The sequence below is a fragment of the Lupinus angustifolius genome, chromosome LG04 (assembly GCF_001865875.1).
Source record: "Lupinus angustifolius cultivar Tanjil chromosome LG04, LupAngTanjil_v1.0, whole genome shotgun sequence".
In the NCBI taxonomy this organism is placed as follows: Eukaryota; Viridiplantae; Streptophyta; class Magnoliopsida; order Fabales; family Fabaceae; genus Lupinus; species Lupinus angustifolius.
The window spans coordinates 23,674,007-23,696,154 of record NC_032012.1 but is presented as its reverse complement, the minus strand read 5'-3'; the positions used below and the strand labels follow the sequence as shown (position 1 = coordinate 23,696,154).

The following is a 22,148-nucleotide window of genomic DNA, read 5'->3' as shown; positions in this document are numbered from 1 at the left end:
CATCCACCAATAGATTCTAAGCTTTTAAAATAACCAAAAGGCAAATTATAATCTTAATTATGACGAAAAAGAGCAGAAAAATGAGTCCTGTTCAGACTTCTGGGGTACAAACTGAGACATCGAATAGCCAAATATTTAAGAGGGAACATGGATACAATATTTTATGGGTAGCTTAAAAAACAAGGCATTTTTTGTGCATTAACGCATCTGTTATGCAAACCGGGGGACATGGTTACCTGGTTAGAGATTCATGTTTTCAGAATTTGGGAAAGAGAAAAAAAAATTACGAGTTTTATATACTATTACTATATCATCCACCATTCATATTTAATCATCATTAAATGATGTAGTAAGTTTATAAATCTTTACAGTAACAATGCATATATATTATACTATTTAAGGAAAGGTACATGAGCATAGTTGGGGAAAGGTACATGAGCATAGAAAACTTAATGTATTTTATTTGATTCCTTTTAGAGTTGACTTTCTCGGTTCCCTACCTTAGTTCAATGTTACCTTGACTAATATTTATTCACCATTGACACACATATACGTAAAGGGGTGTAAAAAGGTAACAACTTCTTTATATATATGGGATAATAATTTCCTCAGGTACCTGAGAAGGACCCTTCATAACAGTATTTTTCCATACACGTGAATCTGGAAATTGGAGTAGGCCCTCACACTCAAGGGCCGAATCTACTTAGACATAATTGTGAATGCCACTCTACTACTGAAACAACACATAGCAGGATGAACAATGCAAGCAGTGAATTTTCTTACCATATCGATAAAGGATCAAAAAATAATTCTACAGATACATAAAAAAAGAAGGGGAAAATAATCTAACTACTAACAGTTACATCAAAAACTCTTACACAATTATCAGCTCCACAAGAAGCAAGTTGCATACTTGTGTGACCTTCCTCATTCTTCCTCCATGCAAGTCGGTTTACAGTGGTGGCATGGCATATAAAAGGATCTATCCGTACAGCAAGAGCAGCAGCAATACCTGGTGCTGCAATGCTCCCATCATCTGCTCTATTGTAAGACAGTCTCCACAGTTCTATTTGGCCATTTTCCATTCCAATGGCTAGTAGTCCATCATTTCTCCGATCACGGAGACCGGCCCAAGACAAAGCGGTCACACTACTTGCAAATTGAGGTAAAGTCATAAGCAGCCGGACTGATGATCCCTTCTCAACGGCCCAGATTTTCACAATTTTATCCCGTGAACCTGTCGCAAATTCATGACCATGTGGATTCCAAGAACAAGACCAGATAATCCGCTTGTGCCCTTCCTGCCTTGCAAGAAGACTATAGCTAACTTCACCAGCATCTGCAAAACCACAATAGAGTTGAGTTATTAGAGTTGCAGTCGATTTACAAACTCTTGCCGTGTTACAAAAACATTTTTTCATATTTAACTTTCTACTTTATTTTTACTAGTATTCACCAATTAAATTGCTGCAGAGGATATGTAAACTAAAGAAATTCCAAAAAAACAATGTACGGAAAAATGCAACTGCATATATACATGTCGGCATTCTATAAATGACGATGATACATCTACCTGTTCTTGTAATTGTAAAAATGGAGAACTGCCGGTCCCTTGAGACGGTTAAAAGATAATTGTCATCATGTGAAAATTCCATCTGTGTCACTGTTAAGCTGTGGGACTGCAGGCGGCCAACTGCTTTCCATGAACCCACCTGCCAAAGCCACACCTCGGCCACAGTTGCAGATTGGGCCTGCAACATGTGTAACACATGTAAATATTACCAGATAATGCAGCAAACTAAGTATTGAAGCAGAATCATGAATAAATGCAGAAATCGGATACCATAACAATCTAAACCAAACCAACTAGGTTAAGCAAACATGTTTACGATAACAGGAAAAATGCAAAAGAATGAAGAAATAATGGCAATAAGCAGCATCCAGACCCTCAAGCCATGAGATTTGTGATCAGAGGAGTTCTAACATATGTAGCACTAAACCTGTAGTCAAATTATACAGGTATACAACTAGATTGACACCACATACCTTACATGAAGAAGCAACAAGCTCACCCTTATGGTCACAGCATAAAGAAAACAGTTCATTTCCATGACCATATAATTTATGGGATTCCGGCCAGAGTGTATGCCAAGCAAGTTGGTCTTCAATTGGTGGTTCAGTGAACACAGTTGGAATTGCATCAGGAATAGTTTCAAGGGTGTCAAGACCATCGATCCCATTTTTCTCAGGAGTCTCGCGTGCAGCTGCATTATAAAATAATCCCCAAAGTTATACATTTTTAAAATCCCAGCATACCATAACTGGTTTTTAATTGTTTGAAAACTTAAATCTCAACATATGAAAATAAAATGAAACAAGGTATTTAAGCCTATCTACTTCCCATTCTTTGATACCAGCCAACTCTTGGGTAGGCCAATATCCCCAATAGGATAGACAGACAACCAATTACGTACGCAATAAGTCGTAACTCCTAAAACATAAAATTAAGGGGATGATTACATCATATGACATAATCTTACACCAAATTTGTATCTTTATCTTGATAGCTGCATTAACCTGTGAGAAATCAGGGAGTTCACTCAAGACTCACATTTCTAACCTGTCAAAAATTGTCAAAGGCTCACATTTCTAAGTTCAATGCCCTGTTCAAAAAGCCAAGCAGTAGAATCACCATAGGACTGGAAGGCAGGTTCACATAAATGCCACAATAGGGAACATATACTATATGGAACAAACAGAATCACGTTAATTTTTTTAATCAGCCAGAGTCACATGAATTAATCGATTTGTTATCAGGCTTTTATGCATGCTGCTCGTTACAAGCAGTAGATCTAAATACTAGGATACTATACGTCAGAATATGTAAACCATATAACTTGACTTAAAAACTACAGATACATAAAGATGCAAACATCTGCGTTTTAGTGGCTATATCCAGGCCAATAATAAATGATTTAATTAACTTAGCCAGTTGGGAAAAAAATAGCCATTTATTCAGAGAAACAACAATCAACCCCTTAATACCACAACATAGGGTCGGCTACATGAATCGAATGACGCCATAATATTCTATTATAAATCTTGTTCATCTAGCGTGTCCATTTATCCAATGCTACATTCTCATCTCCGCTACATAGAGTCTAATCTCTTTTTGACATTTAAATCATCCAACATTTGGTCCATATAACATTGCAGGTCTTAAAGTGGTGCAGTAAAACTTCTCTTTAAGCTTGAGTGATACTTCTTTATCACATATGACACCTGAAGCACTCCGCCATTTCATTCAACCCTATGTTTAACATCTCCATCGATTTCTCCATCGTCTTGTGCGATTGACCCCAGATATATAAATATAGTGATTTGCAGTATGATATAATCCCCAATCTTTACCTCTACAGTAGGATTTGTCCACCTCTTATTAAACTTACACTTCATATATTTTGTCTTATATGAAAGTTATGTGCTTCTAAAGATTGTCTCCATATTTCTAGCTTCCCATTTAATTCCTCTCTCGAGACTCCCACTAAGACACAAAAACATGCATTGTGACACCGGTTCTTGGATATGCCCAAAAAGTACATCTGAGACCAATGTAAACCTACATAAATAAACTAAGTTAAATAATTGCATTCCTTTTTAGCCTCCATTGGTGACTCTATCCTTTTTTCACTTTCAATAGCAGTCAACTAGACTAGTGCCCACAGGCCATAGCTATCAACATTAACACCAAGCACTCATTACTATAGCTATATCTCAAGATATGACTTGTATGACTCACATCACTATCAATTTCAACTTCCAAAGAAATAACTGACCTTGAACATAAATGGGCTTCTGTGATAGTCCAAGAGCAGACATGTTTGCACCCAAAATCTGAACGTCTGTCAGGACATTATCACCAGAACCAGACTTCTGCAGTGTGGCATTATCTAATGTCCGCAAAAATGATAACGGAGCTTCAAATACTCTGCCAACTTTTTCATCAGCTCCACTGACAAAACGATGATTCCCCTTCCCAGGAACAACTGTCACACAATTTATATCATGACCATGAATTTGAGGGCGAGATAGTTCATGCCAAAACTCCCCATCTTTGAGAGAAGCCTCAACTTTCCATGGAGCATAAATTCTACTTGTCTGCAATTTTTATACACCACAACATTAATTTTGAGAGCCAAAATAAATTCAAGAAAATATTCAGAGTTATTATTTTATGTACCAGAAGTGGAAACTAATAAAATTGAACAAGCGGCCTTTCGTAAAAATAACCTCTTCTAAAAGCAAAAATTTATATTATACAGCAATTATTTTTAAACTAGTCAAACATTAGAGTGTAATCCATTTTAAAATGTATTTCTCACACAATTGTAACTTGTGAGATAAATTAACAGTCACTAATCACTATCAATCAATAGGAAAGCTTTTGTGGCCATAATGTATTCTACGATACCTGGTCATGACTGACAGACAAAATGTAATCACCAGATCTTGCCCACGCAATATCAGTCACCGATGAAAAATGGCCAGAAGGAACTTTTTGAGGAAGCCAATTATCGTTGCCCACATTTTTCCAGAGATGGAAAGATCCCCCATATCCATGTGCTAAAATTGAATCTCCATTCGGGCTCCAGTGGCCACCATAGAACCCAAGAGCACAGTGGCTTAATTCTCCAACAGTGACCACATTCATCCAGACACCAGACGTCTTTTCCGGTTGCCAGATCATCATGGTCTTGTCCATAGATGCAGATAAGATGCTTTGTGGTTGGTAATACTCATCCCCTATCACAGATTTCAAAGGGGGTTGCCACTTTACTGAATATACCCAGTCCTCGTGTCCAATTAAAAGAGATTCTAAGGATACTTGATATGAGGATGAACCAGCTAAAAGTACAGGACCTTCTATATAGGATGATAGGCTTATTTCTTCTTTTCTGTATGTGCCATGTCCATTAGACATAGAACCGCATAGTGCCATCTTCCATATTCGAATGCCTTTATCCTGAGATGAACTCACCAGAAAAATATTGTTTGCTTCCCCATTGATGCATATAGGTAATGAGAAGTCCAAACTCCGGATCCAATCTGTATGCCCTTTTAGTTCACATGCATGTACAAACTGGGTTCATGTGTACAAGAGAAGGGAAAAACAACTTCAACACTTGGAAAAAGTTAAAGAAACGGAAAAACAATGCTAATAATATATAATCATGGGGATGAAAATAGTGCACCTTTCCCATCCTTCCACCACAATAAAGATGAATCTTGTTATCCAATCCTCCCATTGCAATGACTATTTGCTCACTATTTCCAGGTAATTCCACTAACGACAAGGCTACCATGGATTTAGAACCAACAGATAAAGAATCCAGACATGATACTTTACATTCACCTAAAATCATAAAACATATCTCAGTTCATGTAGATATATTATGAACACATCAACGGGATCATTGTCATTGTGAATCAGAGCTTACCTCCACTTCTCAGTGGAAATACCAGTTCCCATAAACAAACACTGCCATCTGAAGAAGCAGATGCAAATATTGCCTCGGTTTGAGAAACAATAATTCCACTAATGCAAGTAACACCTTTCTTATGTGATTGTGGCAATTGTAACACTTGCCTCCACTACAAACACATGAAGGAGGAAAAATGCAAGAAACAATAAATAAAATATTCAAACTGATAATTAAATCTCATATATATAAATTTACATTATCCGAACAAATTTGAGAAAAATCCAAAGGAAGATATTGTACCTTCCCATCAACAAGGGTCAGTTCCCACAAAATAATAGTACCATCTGCATCTCCAGATAGCAAATAATGCTGCTCCAACTGCTTTGCTGCATCACATAACAGCGATATTCAGGTAATCAACTTAATTAAACACTTATTAAATAGAAATTTTAAAATAAGCTAAGCGCCTATTGTCATAAACAGCTATGATAAGTTCATTGAAGTCGGACAAAGCGAGCTTAAACGAATTTCATAAAAAAATCCATGTTCTATTTCAAACTATTCTCATGATCTCAGATAAGTTCTATATAAGCTCTTATAATCTCCCTAGTCGTTAATCACATATTTAACCTCGAAACAAGTCCCTAATCAATTCGATACGGCTCATCTGAATGTTATACTACTAATTACCCTAATCCAAGTATAAGTAATGGAACAAAATTTGTAGTACAGCGATAAAAACATGACCTTGTAGAGTTCAAGTGCATGGAAAATTGAAAAAGAGAGTACCTTTGAAGAAGAACTTGGTAGAAGGGAGCCAGTGGGTGCAATTCACAACGGCTTTGTGACCCGGAAGAGTAGTTAAAATTTGAGCACTCTGTGGAAACGAAATAGATAAAAGGGTAAGTGAAACAAGAGAGAAAAAAACAGAAAATTAAGAAATAGAAAAACGAAAGGGACCTTAGGGGAGAAAATAGCAACGGAATTGTTAGCACCAAAAGAGACAAAACCAGAAGCACCCCATGAAACGTTATTGACTATTCTGTTGCATCCTGCTCCAATAAACACTCTTTTCACTTCAACTCCACTAACACCATCGCTATGCATTTTTATGCAGAGAGGGAGAGAGAGACGGCGGCGAAAGCTTTTTGGTTATGGTTTCTCAGGCGACGAGAGGAAGAGCTTTGCGGGCGATGATTCGAAATAAGAGAATTGGGTCTTCAAATTCAAATGGGCTTGTTGTTGGGCTTGTTGTTGAAAAAGTAAAGGCTCCATAAAAAATATTGATGATAATAAACATCAAATCATCCTATTACTAATTAACAATTACCTTAACTTTAATCTTAATAATATTAAAATGAAGGTGGACAATGCATGAAAACTTGATAAGTCGCACTATGTGGTTCAAGTTAAACATTTACATTTTTTGTGTGTTAACTGTGATAGAAAGTTAAGAAACCACTACAAATTACATATCTTCCAAGTTTTATACATTCGGATTCTGAATTATTCCAATTACATCATTCAAAATTCAATACCTGGAAATACCATGACATATTCAAATACATTAAGAATTTATAAGTTGTGATTTTCGATTCAATGTTTCTATTTTTTTATTCCTTAATCGTATTTTTAAAACTCTCCTTAAGATAACCTATATAATTAGCATTGCAATTTTGCTGTTGAAGAATTTATATGCCGATTCATCTAGTTTAATATTCATATAGCACTTTCCACTTCCTTTCTTTGGGTTATTATCACTGTAAAATATTGACATATAGAAGAGTGTTAGCATTTGTAGCAATGTCAGGAAGCATAATCCAGAATAACTTTTATTAGGATCAATTTGGCCATTCCCTTGTTCTTGTGGTATTTTATTTAGATACTCAACTCTCACTATAAAAATAAGCAAGACTATCAACACAACTCAATAGTTATTAGTCAGCAAAACCACATTGAAGCTTACCATTTTTCTGGCAACTTTATGAGTTCATCCCTTTGTTCATTCTTTTAATTTTTCATCCCTTTCCCTTACTTTTCACACATGACTTTGCTACAAGGCCTTTAATTGATTAAAGCAATCATAATTCAGTACAGTCACAGTGAAATGATTTTGGTTTGTTGTCTCATGTGGATGGTCCAATCCTCCAATGTATGCCTAATTCAAAAATAAACCTTCTAAAATAGAGTAAAATAGAGTGTAAAATGTATACACTGACAGTGTAAAAATTTATATGCATGCACTTCATCGTTTACCATTCATTTAGATTACCTTTTCTTACAAGTCAACAATAATTAAAAAATCAATGGTAATGATGTAATGTCAGTATATAAAACTTATACACTGTCGGTGCATACATATTTTTCTCATTAAAATAAGCAACATTAGTGATTTGTCTATTTTTTTTTCTAATAGAAGAGGACCTTTTCCTAAAGCCTTAAAATAATAAGATGAAGAATTTTTTCTTAGAGAACTTTAGCAATTTATAATATTTCCTGGGTTTAAAACAAGAATTTTTACAAACATTATACTTAGGTCGTCTCTTTCTCTGGATGACTTTGGGTTAAGAAAATAATGTGATAAGAACTAAATAAAGAGTAAGGTGTAGTTATTTATTTGATTTATATTGCTCCAACGTTATTAACATGAAATTGATATCAATGAACAGTACATAATGGAGATTACAAACTCACCATAGCATGTTTAAAATGAACTGAAATCATCTATACCAAAGTAATTTTGTTTCTCTTCAACCGATCAAGTACCATAAGTGTAATATTATTAACTTTAAAAATTAACTTAATTTTGATTTGATACATATTGTCAAAATTCTATTAGCAATATTGGGTTAGACATATATATGAAATTGTGATAGAAAATCTGAATTCATTTAAAATAATGAATATTATGCATGGTGAATGTTGAGGCTTATTAATGTATGAAATTTAATTCTTCTTGGATCAATTATACATGAAACTTCACACAATCACACTTTACATAGTTAGTACTTAAAATACTCACCTTGTACTTCATAGTTTGGAATAAGTGTACGTTTGTGCTTCAACACATCTTAGTAACTAATCTCTTCATATTCTTCATCTTACTCTTGTATTCTAAATACTATGATGGGGACTACAACAAGATGTTGGGTGTACTTATTACTTTCTAAAGAAATAGAATGTAACTTTCTTCTAGATGGTAGAATTTATACGGAGCTTTTAGGTAAAAAATACCATCTATAGTTTTAGCGTTATTACTTTTCAAGTTTAATGTTAGTAACGGTATATAGGGATTTGTTGTCCCCAACCATGTCTCCAATCACGTCTTTAACTAATCACAATGAAGCAAAATTGATAAAGTTATGAATATTTAATTTTTTTTAACTAACATGACATAATATGATTGATCTGAGACAGAGTTTAGGACAAAATTTGAGACAGCAGATCCTTGTCGAGTATGTGATGCTACAGCCTACAGGTACTTGATGATTTGGGCGTTCCAGATAACTAAAAGTCATGTTCATCTGATCTCTATTTCATCTGAACAATTTCTGCATCGATATATCTCGCTAAATTAAGAAAAAAGTATAATATTTATACAGTGTAAAGATTTAAACACTGTCAATATATCATTCATTAATCATTTGTATTATTTTTCTTGAAGAGTCAATATAAATTAGAAATGAATGATAAATAATAGATTGATAATATATAAAATTCTTACATTGTCATACAATTTTTTCTCTTAAGAAAAAAGGAGTGAAATGTAAATATTTTTATTCTAAGGATGAAACTACTACTACTTTCTGTCCAGCACATGTAATGCAAATATTTTTATTTTAAGGATGAAACTAATACTTTATGTCCAGCACATGTACTATTATTATATACAGAAGAAAATAAATAGCTTTTCTAGGTTGGAAGAAACACATTTGTAATTATTTGAACAAGAGTAACTACAGACGCTCCGTGATGATTAGCATTCTGTGCTGATCGACTGCATTTTTTTTTATGATATAAAATATATTATCATCATGCTAAAGAAAAAATAATATAAATATAATAAATGTAATATACCAACTCAATAGAAAGTGAATATATAAATAAAAATGTGTGAAAGATTAATGATATATTTATTAATATAAAAAATGAAAACAATAGAAGTAATATATGAAAGTTTATAGTAGTTATTAATGATAGAAGTTACAAAAAGATAAATATGGAATATAAAATTATATTATGGTGATAATTATTACTTGTCTTGACTTTTATTAATAATATAGATATATAAAAGTATTTTACAATATCCTAAATTATATATTTAGATTATATCTACATACCAATTGAAAATATTACTTTTTGTAAATTGTTTCATCCAGTAAGTAAATAAAAAGGAGTTTAAAATTGGTATAAATATTACTTGTTGTAATATATTTTTTGTATGAGTTTAATATGTATGAACTATTATTATAAAGATTTTTACACTTACATCATATGATTCATTGTTGACTTATATTAGTTTCGTTTGAGAGTAAAAATAATTAACATATGAAGGTGGATGGAGTGTAAATAGTATAAAAACAATAATTGTCTATCGTATTAAATCAATTTTGAATTACAATATCTTAATATTTTAATATCATCTTATTATCCTGTTCTCAATAAGATCTGCTATTTTGAGAATTCTACTTTTCTTCTTCTACAACCATAGCATCCTATACTAGTTAACAAACAAACATGAATTTGTATGGATACTCTCTAGCTAGCTACCTTGATGTTGGAGATGTATCCATGGCGAGGGAATTCACACAAGTTCAACCACCACAGCCACCACCACAGCCCGCCCCACATGTGGATCCATGCCCATAGTTATCAGCCCCCGAGGCTCTTTCTTTGGGCACTCCTTTTTCTTTGGACATTCCATCTGCACAAAATATGATAGCTACTAAAAACGAGAGGGTCACAAAAACTGCCCATAACACAAAAACCAGTCTTCTCAGCTCTTCACCATAGCTGCTGCCACCACTACCTTCATCTCCTGTGAATCTCGTCTCTTTCCATTGCCTCACCATCTTTGCTGCTCAAGGTTCTTCTGAGTTCTGACACTATGTTTCTCTCTGCAACTGTGATTGGAAGGGAAAGCACTAAAGAGAAAGGGATGCTGATAGAGTGGTAGTGCTGCAAATAGTTCACGTCCTTTGAGGGCCACGAAAAGGTAAAGGGAAAAGTCTCTAATCTTATGGTCTTGGCATAAATGAAAAGGAATGTGAATGATTATAAAGCCTTATCCAGTTTACCAAACTAACATGCTTGAATATAGTCTAACCTTTTACTAGGAACAAGGATTCTCTCTATTAATAAAGATGTAAGTGATTGTTTTTACTTATATCTTTTATGAAAAAATGTGATTTTATGGCATATAAATATGATTGTGTAGTATTTATCTTTCTATCAATAATGGAGAGGATATTTACTTCATTATTTGGTGGGCCTCTTTAGTTTTTACCAATCATGTATATATTTGGTTGGCAGGTGCAACTTCTAAAATGAGAATGAAGGAATGACCATGAGACTACTATACTTCCTCTTTTCAGTCTTTTTTGGCTAAAATATAGCACGTTTTGTATAATCCCTCTGTTTACAAGTTACAACTTATATAGTATGAATATAATTATCCTATGTCAAATAGTGGATTTTTCTACTGATCTGCAGTTCTCCTATAGTGAGTTTTTTTTATACTTATTTTAAAAAGATAAACGTTAATTAAATATTTTTTCCCATGTCATAAGTTGCATGAATTATATTATCTTATATTAAATAGGTGATTCTTGTCTTGGGTGAATTATAAGAATAACTATTAAAGAGAAAAGAATATACAATTCTCAGTGTTATATTTGATTATTATTAAATTTTAAATATATGTAATTCAAATAAATGATATTTATACTGTCTTGAAACATGTCCCATATAAATAACATTGAAGCAAAAATAATATAATGAATGTTTAATTTTTTTAATTAATATACATGTTTTCATTTGTGTGATACAAGATTTAAGATATAGTTTGGGACAACAAATTTTAGTAATGTTGTTTTATTTTTTGTCTCAGATCAATCAAAATGTTAATTTTTGTTTTTAAATTTTTTTTATTCATGTATCAATATATATGATTGATATGAGATAAAAAATATGATATTATTAAGGACATATGATGTATATCGTTCAAAGTTTCACAGTAGAAGTTTGATAATGCAATTGTATATAGTTTCTATCATAAATGTTATCTCAAATTCCTCTTAAATATATTTATTCATAACTCAATTTTGTGTAATGTATTCATTCATTCACCATAATATTTTCCTGTGTGCCACTTTAAGCATGTTCGTTTTAATAGTAAACCAAAGGTTCTTCAAACATCAACAATAATACTACGATCACCACCATATATCTAATATAATAGTCTGGCTCAATAGATTATGACACATGATAAAAATAAAATTTCATTTGTCCAAATTTTTATCTTCTTTTATTTTTTTAAATTAAATATTTTAAGAAACTTCACTTCACATTCTCATTGGAATCCGGTACTTGATAGGAATCCAGTTCTATATCTTTATAGTTTCAAGCATTCACCTATTCCAGCATAAATATTATGTATTTTCCAATTAATACATTGTTCTTCCCTTAACCCCAAAGTTACTTGTACTTACACAACAAAAAAGGCCACCGGAATTGTGTATAAGGGTAGCCATTCAAAGTTGAAATTTCAATAATAATAGTACCAAAATCTCATGCTTGGTCAAATTAAGGACCTTGTTGGTGCTGGTCCTGTGTGGCCAATCCAAGACCTTCATTGCGTTGCTTCACCCAGCCACCAGTGTCGGTCCTGGAGTGTGCCCAGTAGTAGAGAATTGAAGCCAACATAGAGAACAAGGTCAAAGCAGCCGCGGCAGCAAACACACCTTTGCGGAGGGTGGCACACGAGTACAAATCATGTTTCAAATAATCACCTATGTACTTTGTGTGGTATGCATTCTTTGCTGACCCAGCTATAAAGCATGCCTCTGCCCCCAAAAAACTAATCCTGATTTCACAGTATAATAACTATATTCAAATTTCAATAATAGAACACTTTTCAAAACAAAAAAACCGAACATTGATTCATTCGTATCAAATTAAGTGCTTATTCACTGAAGTCATCAGAAATAAACAAGAAAAAATCATTAGCTTCTCTAAAAAGACCTTACAATAAGGTTTACAGGTGACTAAACGAGACTCCCACATAGTGGATCTACAGAAATCAAATGTATGCAATCTTATACTTGCAAGCGGATAGAATTGTGTAAGATTTGAGCCTAAGACTTCTTGGTCTCTAAGAAGCAACCTTAAGGTTGCGACCATTATGCTGAAGCAGAACTGCAGAGCAAGTGAGAGACTAATCTCAAAACCTATGCAGGACCCCTCCTAATTTTGTTTTTTACCTATACAGTTTCAGGGATTGAACTCAGTACATCATAGGCTACTCTCATAAACTTATATTTTTTAAATTTCTCATAAATCTAAATAAGCTCTATGTATGAGAGTCTACCAATACAACTTATATTTAATTGAGTCAGACTAATGTCAATTACTGGTTAGGTTTTTTAGGGATAGAGATTACAAGTCCTAAATGATGTTTCAGTTTCTGTCCCATAGTAATCATAATGCTATTTTTTATTCTTTTTGTTTTTAAAAATTTTCTTTTACTAACGTGTCAATATGTAATTGTTTTGAGACATGAAATGAGACAGCGTTGGAGATAGGTGATCTCCATCCATTTTTTAGTGTATTTTTAAGGATAAAAATCTAATATCAGAATAAGTTAAATCGATAAAAATATTAATTTCTTTTAAGTTTTCTATATATTTTCAAATATTTGTGAGAGTCTAACTCCGGTAATATGAGGAGTGTGACTCTTCATAATTATGTGTTTAAAATTTCAACTAGTTGAAAAAATCGGACTAATTTAAACTTAACGAGTGAGTCTAAGATAATTTGAGGGGTTTCAATATTTACAAAAAAATAACAAGTGAAGTTAGTAAAAAAAATACTAAGAGAAAGTGTACAGGATAAAAGAGCAAGTAGAGGAGCCACCGTAGACAAGACCAATGCCGCAGCAAAGGCATCTGGTAACGGTGTTAACCACCACTTGGGCGAGGACCAAGATTACAACGGCTGCCAAGCCATAATCAGTGGAAGCATCGGTGGTGTAGACGCAGTAGGTTCGATCGTATTCATCATGAACTCATATTTTCAAATGTAAAAATATAATTTCATGATAAATAAAAAGATAAAAATATTATTTTATTTTATTGTTTGTTATTATCTGACACTTATCTCTAATTATGAGTGCCCTTATAATTTCAGAGCTAACGCACAATCACAGATTTAGTTGCAAGAAAAAGGTATAAAGAGAGAGATTTACCTTGCTGCCACGAACTTCAGCACCAAAACAATGACAGAAACTGCCATGTGAGTTTGATAATGATTTTCCCTTCTTTGTTTCTTGCACAGTGTTTCTCTCACTCGCTATAGGTTATAATTTGGATTGATTATAATTTACTAGCTATGTTTGGAACTTGGTTGTGTATGTTAAATAAATAGTTTAAATAATTTTTATTCTTGAGTTGTGTAAAAAGTTAGGTGGTAAATTGAAAAAAAATGTATGGAATTATTTATGTTGACAATGTTTGGATTATAGCAACAATTATTGTTCCTTTAATTATCCTATTTTATAAATAATAGAAGAACTGACAATATCAAAACATAACATAAAAACAAGAGAGAATTCACAACTAAAGTATGAATAAATGTACACACCAACTTGAAATTAAGTAATCCACGAAATAATCTATGAGCAAGCAAAGGTCAAAGAAGGAAAAAAAACATACGGGTTACAAGAAAAAAAGTCAAAATTGAAAAGAACAACCATCCTTATTAGAAGCTTTGTCAAAAAGGTTTTGTGAAAATAACAAAAAAAAAAACTTTTGTGAAAGATATAAAGAATTTGTGGACTTCTAAAAGTGATTATTTAGTCAATGCACTTTAATCAATGATTATTTAGTTAATGCACTTGTTTTTATACAAAGTTAATGCACTTTAATCAATGATTATTTAGTCATTGCACTTTAGTCAATGGTATGGGCCACAAAGTCTTTTATGGTTTCAACCTTTGGTAATCTTTTACCTTTAACATCTAATAATGTTTTGGAAAATTAGTAACTGCTGTTATTTTTTGTTGTAATGAAACTACAAGGAAATAAAAGATGAAGAGAAAAAATTACAAGGAAAACTTCTTTTCCGCCCTTTTGTTAAAAAAAATGAAAAGAATGAAAGAAAAATGGAAGTTTTTTTCTTCCTTGTTGGAAAGAAATCAAAGAAGGAAATAGAAAATAACAATGACCAACTAAAAACTTTTATTCTCATAACAGAGAAAATTGATAGAAGAGTCATATTTGCTCTAAACAATATTAATTTTGTTGAATAATTTTCAATTCACTAATATACATTTTTTCTTTCCTATATATAATTAAAATTTTATTGTTTATTATCTTTCTTTTCTTCAACTTTTCTTATAGTCTTTTTTTTCCTATTAAATTAAATATAATGTAAATCAAATTACAACTTTATTAAAATAATTAATTTATTTCTTACATCAAATTACAATTTTGTTAGTTAACTTAAGAAAGCAAAACAATATATTAATATGGTGAGACTCGTACTTTTATGTTTCTACCCATGTCATTTTCATTTATTATTATATTTTTTTCTTTACTTTTTTTTCATTTTCTATTATACCAAATAACTAAAAAATAACCACATTTTCTACTCATTGTTTTCTCTTAACTTTTCTTTCCTTAACTTTTCTATCTTCAACTCTTTTTTTATTTGATAAATCAAGCATTTATTATAAATAAAATCCACGCTAACCATATAAAGACTTTGTGGAACATCCAAAAGAAAACAAGGCACACATCCTTTTGACAAAAAGTGGAATTAAGATGCAAAAGGTATACTACTAGGGATGAAGATGGCTATAAGTAACACAAATGAATCTCTAGTGATAGAAGGAATTGAGTTTAAAGAAAGAAAAGTAATGAAAAATGTGGGATGATTTTAGTCGTTTGGTTTAAAATAAAAATGAAAGAAAGTAGGTGGGATAAAAATGGTTAAATATATATAATAACAAATATATCCTAATTACAGATAATAAAATTTTCTTATTTAAATTTAAATGATTTGATATATTAAATATATATTTTACTATGTAAATAACTAAATATAGTAAATATATTTTTATAAATTAATTTAATTTTTTGAGTACTAAAATTTAAATAATAAAACTTATGTTTTGCTGGGATCATGGAGGAAAATGATAAGAAAGTGAAAGTTAAAGAGAAAAATGTAATAAAAATGATATGGTTTTTTTATTTATTTGGTTTGAAAAAAATAAAGGAAAATTAGTAAAATGAAAGAGGATAAACATCTTAAATGACACACACATATATATATATAATATATATATATATATATATATATATATTTATTGCACATGATATAAAAATATTTTTTAAAATTATTTGATTTGAGGTATTAAATCTCCCCTTCTTTTCTTTCCATCCGTTATCACTCAATTCAAACATAGGCGGAAGCTTGTTTTCCTCCCTCCTTCTATAACAGCTTCTTTGGAAAATTGAGTTTAAAATAGGAAATAACTTAGAAGTTTATATAGGTGCTTGTGATATACAAGCCATGCACAAGAATGTCATATTTTAATTGGTAAGGTGTGACACATGATTTGTGCTCATTGAAGAATAGTATCACAAGCACCTATGGCAAAGCTAGTAGTGCAAGCCAAAGTTTGTAAACAATTTCACTTTCTCCAAAATTCCTATCTAATAATATTTTCCTAAATAATATAAAATATTAGTTTATATTTCTTATAATTTTTTTCTCAATTAAATAACACATTTTGATTGGTTTTGAAACTCATTAAAAATACCAACGAGTATAGGAGATCTTCATTCCTATCAACTCAACCAATAAAACATGCTAAAAAGATTTAAAAAAATTCCACGGGTAATACAACTAAGAAACATAACTATTATTACACTTCAAATATAGTGTTCGGGCACTTCAAACATGAGCATTAACCACCTAACACCATTTCCAATAAAATTCCCCCAAAAAACTAAAGCTAAGCATTATGTAGTGACCACCAGAACTGAAAAAATGCAGCCTATTCTCTTTAACTAAAACATACCAAAATAAATATAATTTGGAAACTACAACAGACATATATGGGTATCATTGTTGTTAGAAAACAAAAGAACCTCATAGTATCACTTGTGAAGCTGCTATACATCCATCATGAAAATGTTCTGAAGTGACCTGAAAAGCTAACACCGATGCTTGTCAATGGTTTTAACCACTTAAGCTACCATAACTTTTCGGAATCTTTCACTTACAAGGAACACAGCTTAACATTTTTTTCCTTTTTTTTTATTTTTCCTTCTGTTAAATAGGTGATTAATGCTGACTTATTGAGTATATATCTAAGAAATGGGCAAAGTTGGTATTGGCAAATAATTAGGTCCAATTCTGAAAGGGCTGGAGTAAAACGGCTGAGTCACTTTAACATCATCTACGGCTGAAAAACACAAAATCTGGGTGGTTGACATTAAGAAGTCTTAACCTTTGAACTTATATGCTGCAAGACCAAAAACAGGTAAAGACATTTTATACACACTACTTTTTATCTCAGTTGGATGCCTGGGCACCGGAGCCTGCACACTTTGCGGACCTGAAAAAAGTGGTTTATGTCTCATTAAAGCAATTGTTGCGAAACAAAAACTGGTTTACTCGTTATCCCATAAATATGTAGCATCTCAGAATAAATAAGCCCCAGAAATCATTATTATGCACTGATAAATGGCAATGTATACTTAGAGGCATTCCCCAAGATTAAAATAAGTCTTTGAAATAGAAAAGAGCAAATAAATGACCATAACTAATCCAAAATGACATCATTTTAAAGTTTCAAGGGATAACATTTTACAAGGTTTGAACATATATTTGATTCAAAATAAAATAAAGCAACATCTAGGACAAGAAACATGCAAAGTACCGTCCACTTAAAGAGATAATGATGCATTATGATACTTATTAATGCCTCTGAAGAAGTAATAACAAAACATTGGACATTAGCCATATACACAGAAGATTGTGGACCAAGAATGGTTGACAATCTAAATTATGGATTACAGAAACCAAGTATGCATCTATCCATAGCTGAATTAGAGATTCTTAAAAAAATAGTGTGTATAATAACATCACAAACAAGTTAATGGCTTAAGGCTATCAGCCTAAACAACAACTAAATAAGAGTAATACACTAATATGTTATATTTTTTTGAAAGAATGTAAGAAATGTTACGGTAGCTTGCAACAATTATAAATAATACAAAATAATACTTACTGGCGGCTGACTCACAAGGTCGCTCTCTTTAAGACGTTTCATGGTGGCACTGTCCTGATTAAATGTGCCAATTCTTACCACAAAAAGAAAGGGAGAGCAGTTTGCCGAAAATTAATCGGCGGAAAATATGAAGGAGAAAGAAAAAGTTGAATAAAAATGCATTCAACTTAGGGTGAATTATAATGAGGGAAGAAGACCTTTATTTATAACATGAGATTTTTTCCAAGTTATTCATCTATCCAATGTGGGATTCATCTATATGAGACTTGAAATTTTTTTAAATTTCACACCTAAAAATTCTCACTAATGACTTTCAACAAATCAAGTTGTATTCCAACTACAGCAAAAAAGTAAAGAAGAATGCCAAAAAGCAATAGTGTGTATGAAGAGAATGGTATGTCAAAAAGCAAGCATCAAGATCTTTCATTGTTGAACCAGTTGGTATCCTCTAAATCGGTTACCTAAAATAATAACACATAATAAGTCAGTCACATGTTAATCCATATGCTAAATGTCAAGCATAAAAGTAAAGAATAATACTATGCTACAGATATCCAACTTGATGGTAGTATGTCAGAGCTTCTAAGTGTCATCAGTTCGGGCAAGCGAAAAGCAAGGTCCAAAATCTACCCCACCACCACACAAAAAAGGTATAATCACTGAGCAGAGAAGGAATGGTCATAACAAATGACCACATCTATGTTCCAGTAAACTGGGGCAAAGGAAAGAAGGAAGCAAAGTAGAGTGAGATACACACCTTATCAACCAAAGGCTCAAGGATCTGATTGTTGGTTTACTTGCAAAAAACCAGAAGAAGAAAAGAAAGAAAACAGAACAGGAAGGAGAAGAATTGCAGAGAAGAAATAGAAATAGAAATCAGTTTATGAAGATGAAGAAGATGATGAATAGAGAATAGAGGAAATTAGAGGTGAGTGAACTATATTAATCTAAGCATTACATCAATTACAAACCATACCTTCCTTTTATAGCACACTCTAACTAACTGAACTTTCTGAATTTAGAAAGTTCCTAACTACATTACCTAACTAAACTGAATTACAAAAATAGGCTAGTTACAACACTCCTACTTAATTCAGTTTAATCATTCACTCTTACAACACCAATCTTCAACCTTAACTTCTCAAATCTCTCCTTCTTCAATGGTTTGGTAAAAATGTCTGCAAGTTGTTCTTCACTTCTGCAGAACACCATTCTTAGCTTTCCCTTGCTTACTTGATCTCGTAGGAAGTGAAATCGTGTCTCAATGTGTTTACTACGACCATGTGCCACTGGATTCTTAGCCAGATGTATGGCTGATTTGTTGTCAACCATTAAAATCGTGCCATCACCTTCTTCTTTCAGTTTTAGTTCCAGCAACAGTGTGTCCAACCAGAGACTTTGGCAAGCAGCCATACATGCTGCTATATACTCAGCTTCACACGAGGAGAGGGCAACCACATCTTGCTTCTTTGAACACCATGAGATTGGTGAATTCCCAAGCATAAACAGATACCCTGTTGTGCTTTTCCTGTCAAGCTTGTCTCCACACCAATCTGCATCACTAAAGCCAATTACATCATAGCTTGGATTGCTGAGATGATTTGGTAGTAGCAGACCAAAATCTATAGTGCCTTTGATGTATCTAAACAGTCTTTTGGAGCTAGGAGGTGCTCTCTGGGTGGTGCCTCCATGAACCTGCTAATTAAGCCAACATCATACACAATGTCAGGCCTTGTGTTGCAGATATACCTTAGGCACCCAACCATTTGTCTATACATGGTTTTGTCAACCAATGAGTCATCTTGATGCACCAGTTTTCCTGCTTCAACAGGTGTTGACACAGATTTGCAATGAAACATGTTGAATCTCTTCAAAACATCAGCAATGTACTTTTTCTGATGTATGATTATGCCTTCCTTGATTCTAGTGAATTCTATCCCTAGGAAGTAGGATAGGTTTCCTAGATCACTCATATCAAATTCACTCTTCATAGCCTGCTTGAAGGAGTTGATCTCACCTACATCACTGCCTGTTACTAGGAGATCATCAACATATAGGCAAACAATTACCATTTGACTCAATTCTGCACCTCTCTAGTAGACACCATATTCAGCTATGCATTTGATGAATCCAAGCCTTAATAGGAAGCCATCAATCCTTTTATTCCAGGCTCTTGGTGCTTGCTTAAGACCATACAAGGCCTTATGCAATTTATACACCAATCCTTCACTTCCTGCAATTTCAAAACCAGGAGGTTGAGAGACATATACCTCTTCTTCTAATGGCCCATTCAGAAATGCTGATTTTACATCCATCTGTTGTATGCACCACCCTTTATAGCTTGCTAGTGACACCACCAACCTAATGGTTTCCATTCTTGCAACAGGAGCAAAAACCTCATCATAGTCTAGGCCTTGTCTTTGAAGGAATCCCTTTACAACAAGTCTAGCTTTGTACTTGATCACCTCTCCCTTTGGATTTATTTTTACCTTATAAACCCACCTTACACCAATGGCCTTCTTTCCTCTTGGTAATTGAGTAAGCTCCCAAGTTCTTTTTTTCTCAATGGAAGTTTGGTAGTTGAGTAAGTTCCCAGGTTCTGTTTTTCTCAATGGAAGTGAGTTCTTCTTGCATAGCCTCAAGCCAATGACTCTGCCTGAAAGCTTCTTCTGTGTTTACTGGTTCCATTTCAGCTAATAGTGCCATGTGAACTAGCTCTCCTTCAGTAGTGATTTCTGAGTCTGGAAAAACCTCATAGTCACTTAATCTTGATGGTGGTTGTCTGGCTCTATGTGGTCTAGTTTGATTTTGAGTTTCTTGAGCAACAACTGGTTGATCATTAAGCATTTGTTCCATATCTCCTTGGCCTTCATCAAGTTGTGCTATAGTATGCCTTGTTGGATTATTGCTTGTTTCACTCCAATCCCAACTCTGTGTCTCATCAACTTTTACATCTCTGCTCATCATTATTCTATGATTTAGAGGATCATAGATTCTGTATGCACCTGTAGTGTGATAGCCAATCAATACAAGTTTCTTGCTTCTATCATCAAGCTTCTTTCTCTGACCTTCAGGTACATGAGTGTAGCAGATTGAACCAAATATTAATTCTGAAGTGATCCACTCTAGGCTTCAATCCTGACCAAGTTTCTTCAGGTGTGTTGTCCTTAAGCCTCTTTGTAGGACATCTGTTCATGATATACACTGCTGTAGAGACAGCTTCTCCCCAAAATCTTTTTGGCATAGACTTTGTTCTAAGCATGCTCCTAGTCATGTTGAGAATGGTTCTGTTCTTTCTTTCTGCAGTACCATTATGCTGTGGGGTATAAGGAGCAATCACTTCATGAATCATCCCTTCTTTGGCACAGAATTCTTTCATCTCATTTGACAAGTACTCACCTCCTCCATCAGTTCTCAGAGTCACTAGTTTCTGTCCACTCTGCCTTTCTACTTGAGCCTTGAACTTTACAAATATTGAAAATACCTCACACTTCCTTCTGATCAGATAAACCCAGGTCTTTCTTGTGAAGTCATCAGTGAAGGTTATGAAGTATTTGTTGTTTCCCAATGAATGTTCTTCAAAGGGGCCACACACATCCGAATAGACCAACTCAAGTGACTTTGTTGATCTAGTTGGTATGTGAGCCACAAAACTGCTCCTACTCTGGTTGCTTGCCAAGCAGTCATCACACACTGTGTTTGGACTACTGATTGATGGTAATCCATTGACAATTCCCTTCCTGCTTAACAACTCAAGGCTCTTGAAGTTCAGGTGGCCATACCTCTGATGCCAAGTCCAATTATCAAGAGTTGTCTTAGATAATAGGCACTTGTGATCATTGACTTGAATCCCAATCTTGAAAGTTGCTCTTCATCTTGGGCACATATAGGACATTTTTGATGCTGGCACTCTTCCCATCCTTTCTTCTGATGGAGATATCACCAACCCCCTCAGCATTGATGAAGCTATGATCGGCAAACTTCACTCTGCTCTTGGCATTTTCATCAAGTCTTTCAAACCACTCCTTGTTGCCTGACATGTGATTTGAGCACCATGTGTCAAGATACCAGCAATCATCCTTGACTTCTTGTTCTGATGTGACCATCAGTAGAACCTGTTCCTCCTCAGATTCCTCCTCTTGAGCCAA

The 22,148-nt window shown here is 33.3% G+C and overlaps 2 protein-coding genes, 2 long non-coding RNA genes and 1 pseudogene across 4 annotated transcripts in view; all 5 read right to left on the bottom strand.

Annotated features, from left to right (window-relative positions):
• Positions 749–6,716, bottom strand: LOC109346363 (elongator complex protein 2-like). Its single transcript, XM_019585883.1, has 10 exons — positions 6,444–6,716; positions 6,273–6,360; positions 5,784–5,869; positions 5,499–5,652; positions 5,253–5,413; positions 4,472–5,140; positions 3,837–4,158; positions 2,047–2,264; positions 1,574–1,751; positions 749–1,339 (listed from the first exon to the last, which is right to left on the bottom strand). Exons 1-10 carry the CDS (start codon positions 6,588–6,590, stop codon positions 846–848), a joined length of 2,517 nt encoding a protein of 838 aa, XP_019441428.1. The 5' UTR covers positions 6,591–6,716; the 3' UTR covers positions 749–845.
• Positions 12,103–13,994, bottom strand: LOC109344744 (annotated as a pseudogene).
• LOC109346362 lies at positions 16,612–18,181 on the bottom strand. The gene is made up of 2 exons (XR_002107512.1): positions 18,001–18,181; positions 16,612–17,325 (listed from the first exon to the last, which is right to left on the bottom strand). It is a non-coding gene; the product is annotated as an uncharacterized LOC109346362 (long non-coding RNA).
• On the bottom strand, positions 18,385–18,837 carry LOC109346361. Its single transcript, XR_002107511.1, has 3 exons — positions 18,758–18,837; positions 18,541–18,626; positions 18,385–18,461 (listed from the first exon to the last, which is right to left on the bottom strand). It is a non-coding gene; the product is annotated as an uncharacterized LOC109346361 (long non-coding RNA).
• LOC109344742 overlaps positions 20,563–22,148 on the bottom strand; it is a 3,258-nt gene continuing 1,672 nt past the window's right edge. The window contains exons 4-6 of the mRNA XM_019583498.1: positions 21,894–22,138; positions 21,187–21,784; positions 20,563–21,068 (exon numbers count right to left, since the gene is read on the bottom strand). Of these exons, the coding sequence (XP_019439043.1) occupies positions 20,563–21,068; positions 21,187–21,784; positions 21,894–22,138 (1,349 nt within the window). The remainder of the gene's footprint in view (positions 21,069–21,186; positions 21,785–21,893; positions 22,139–22,148) is intronic.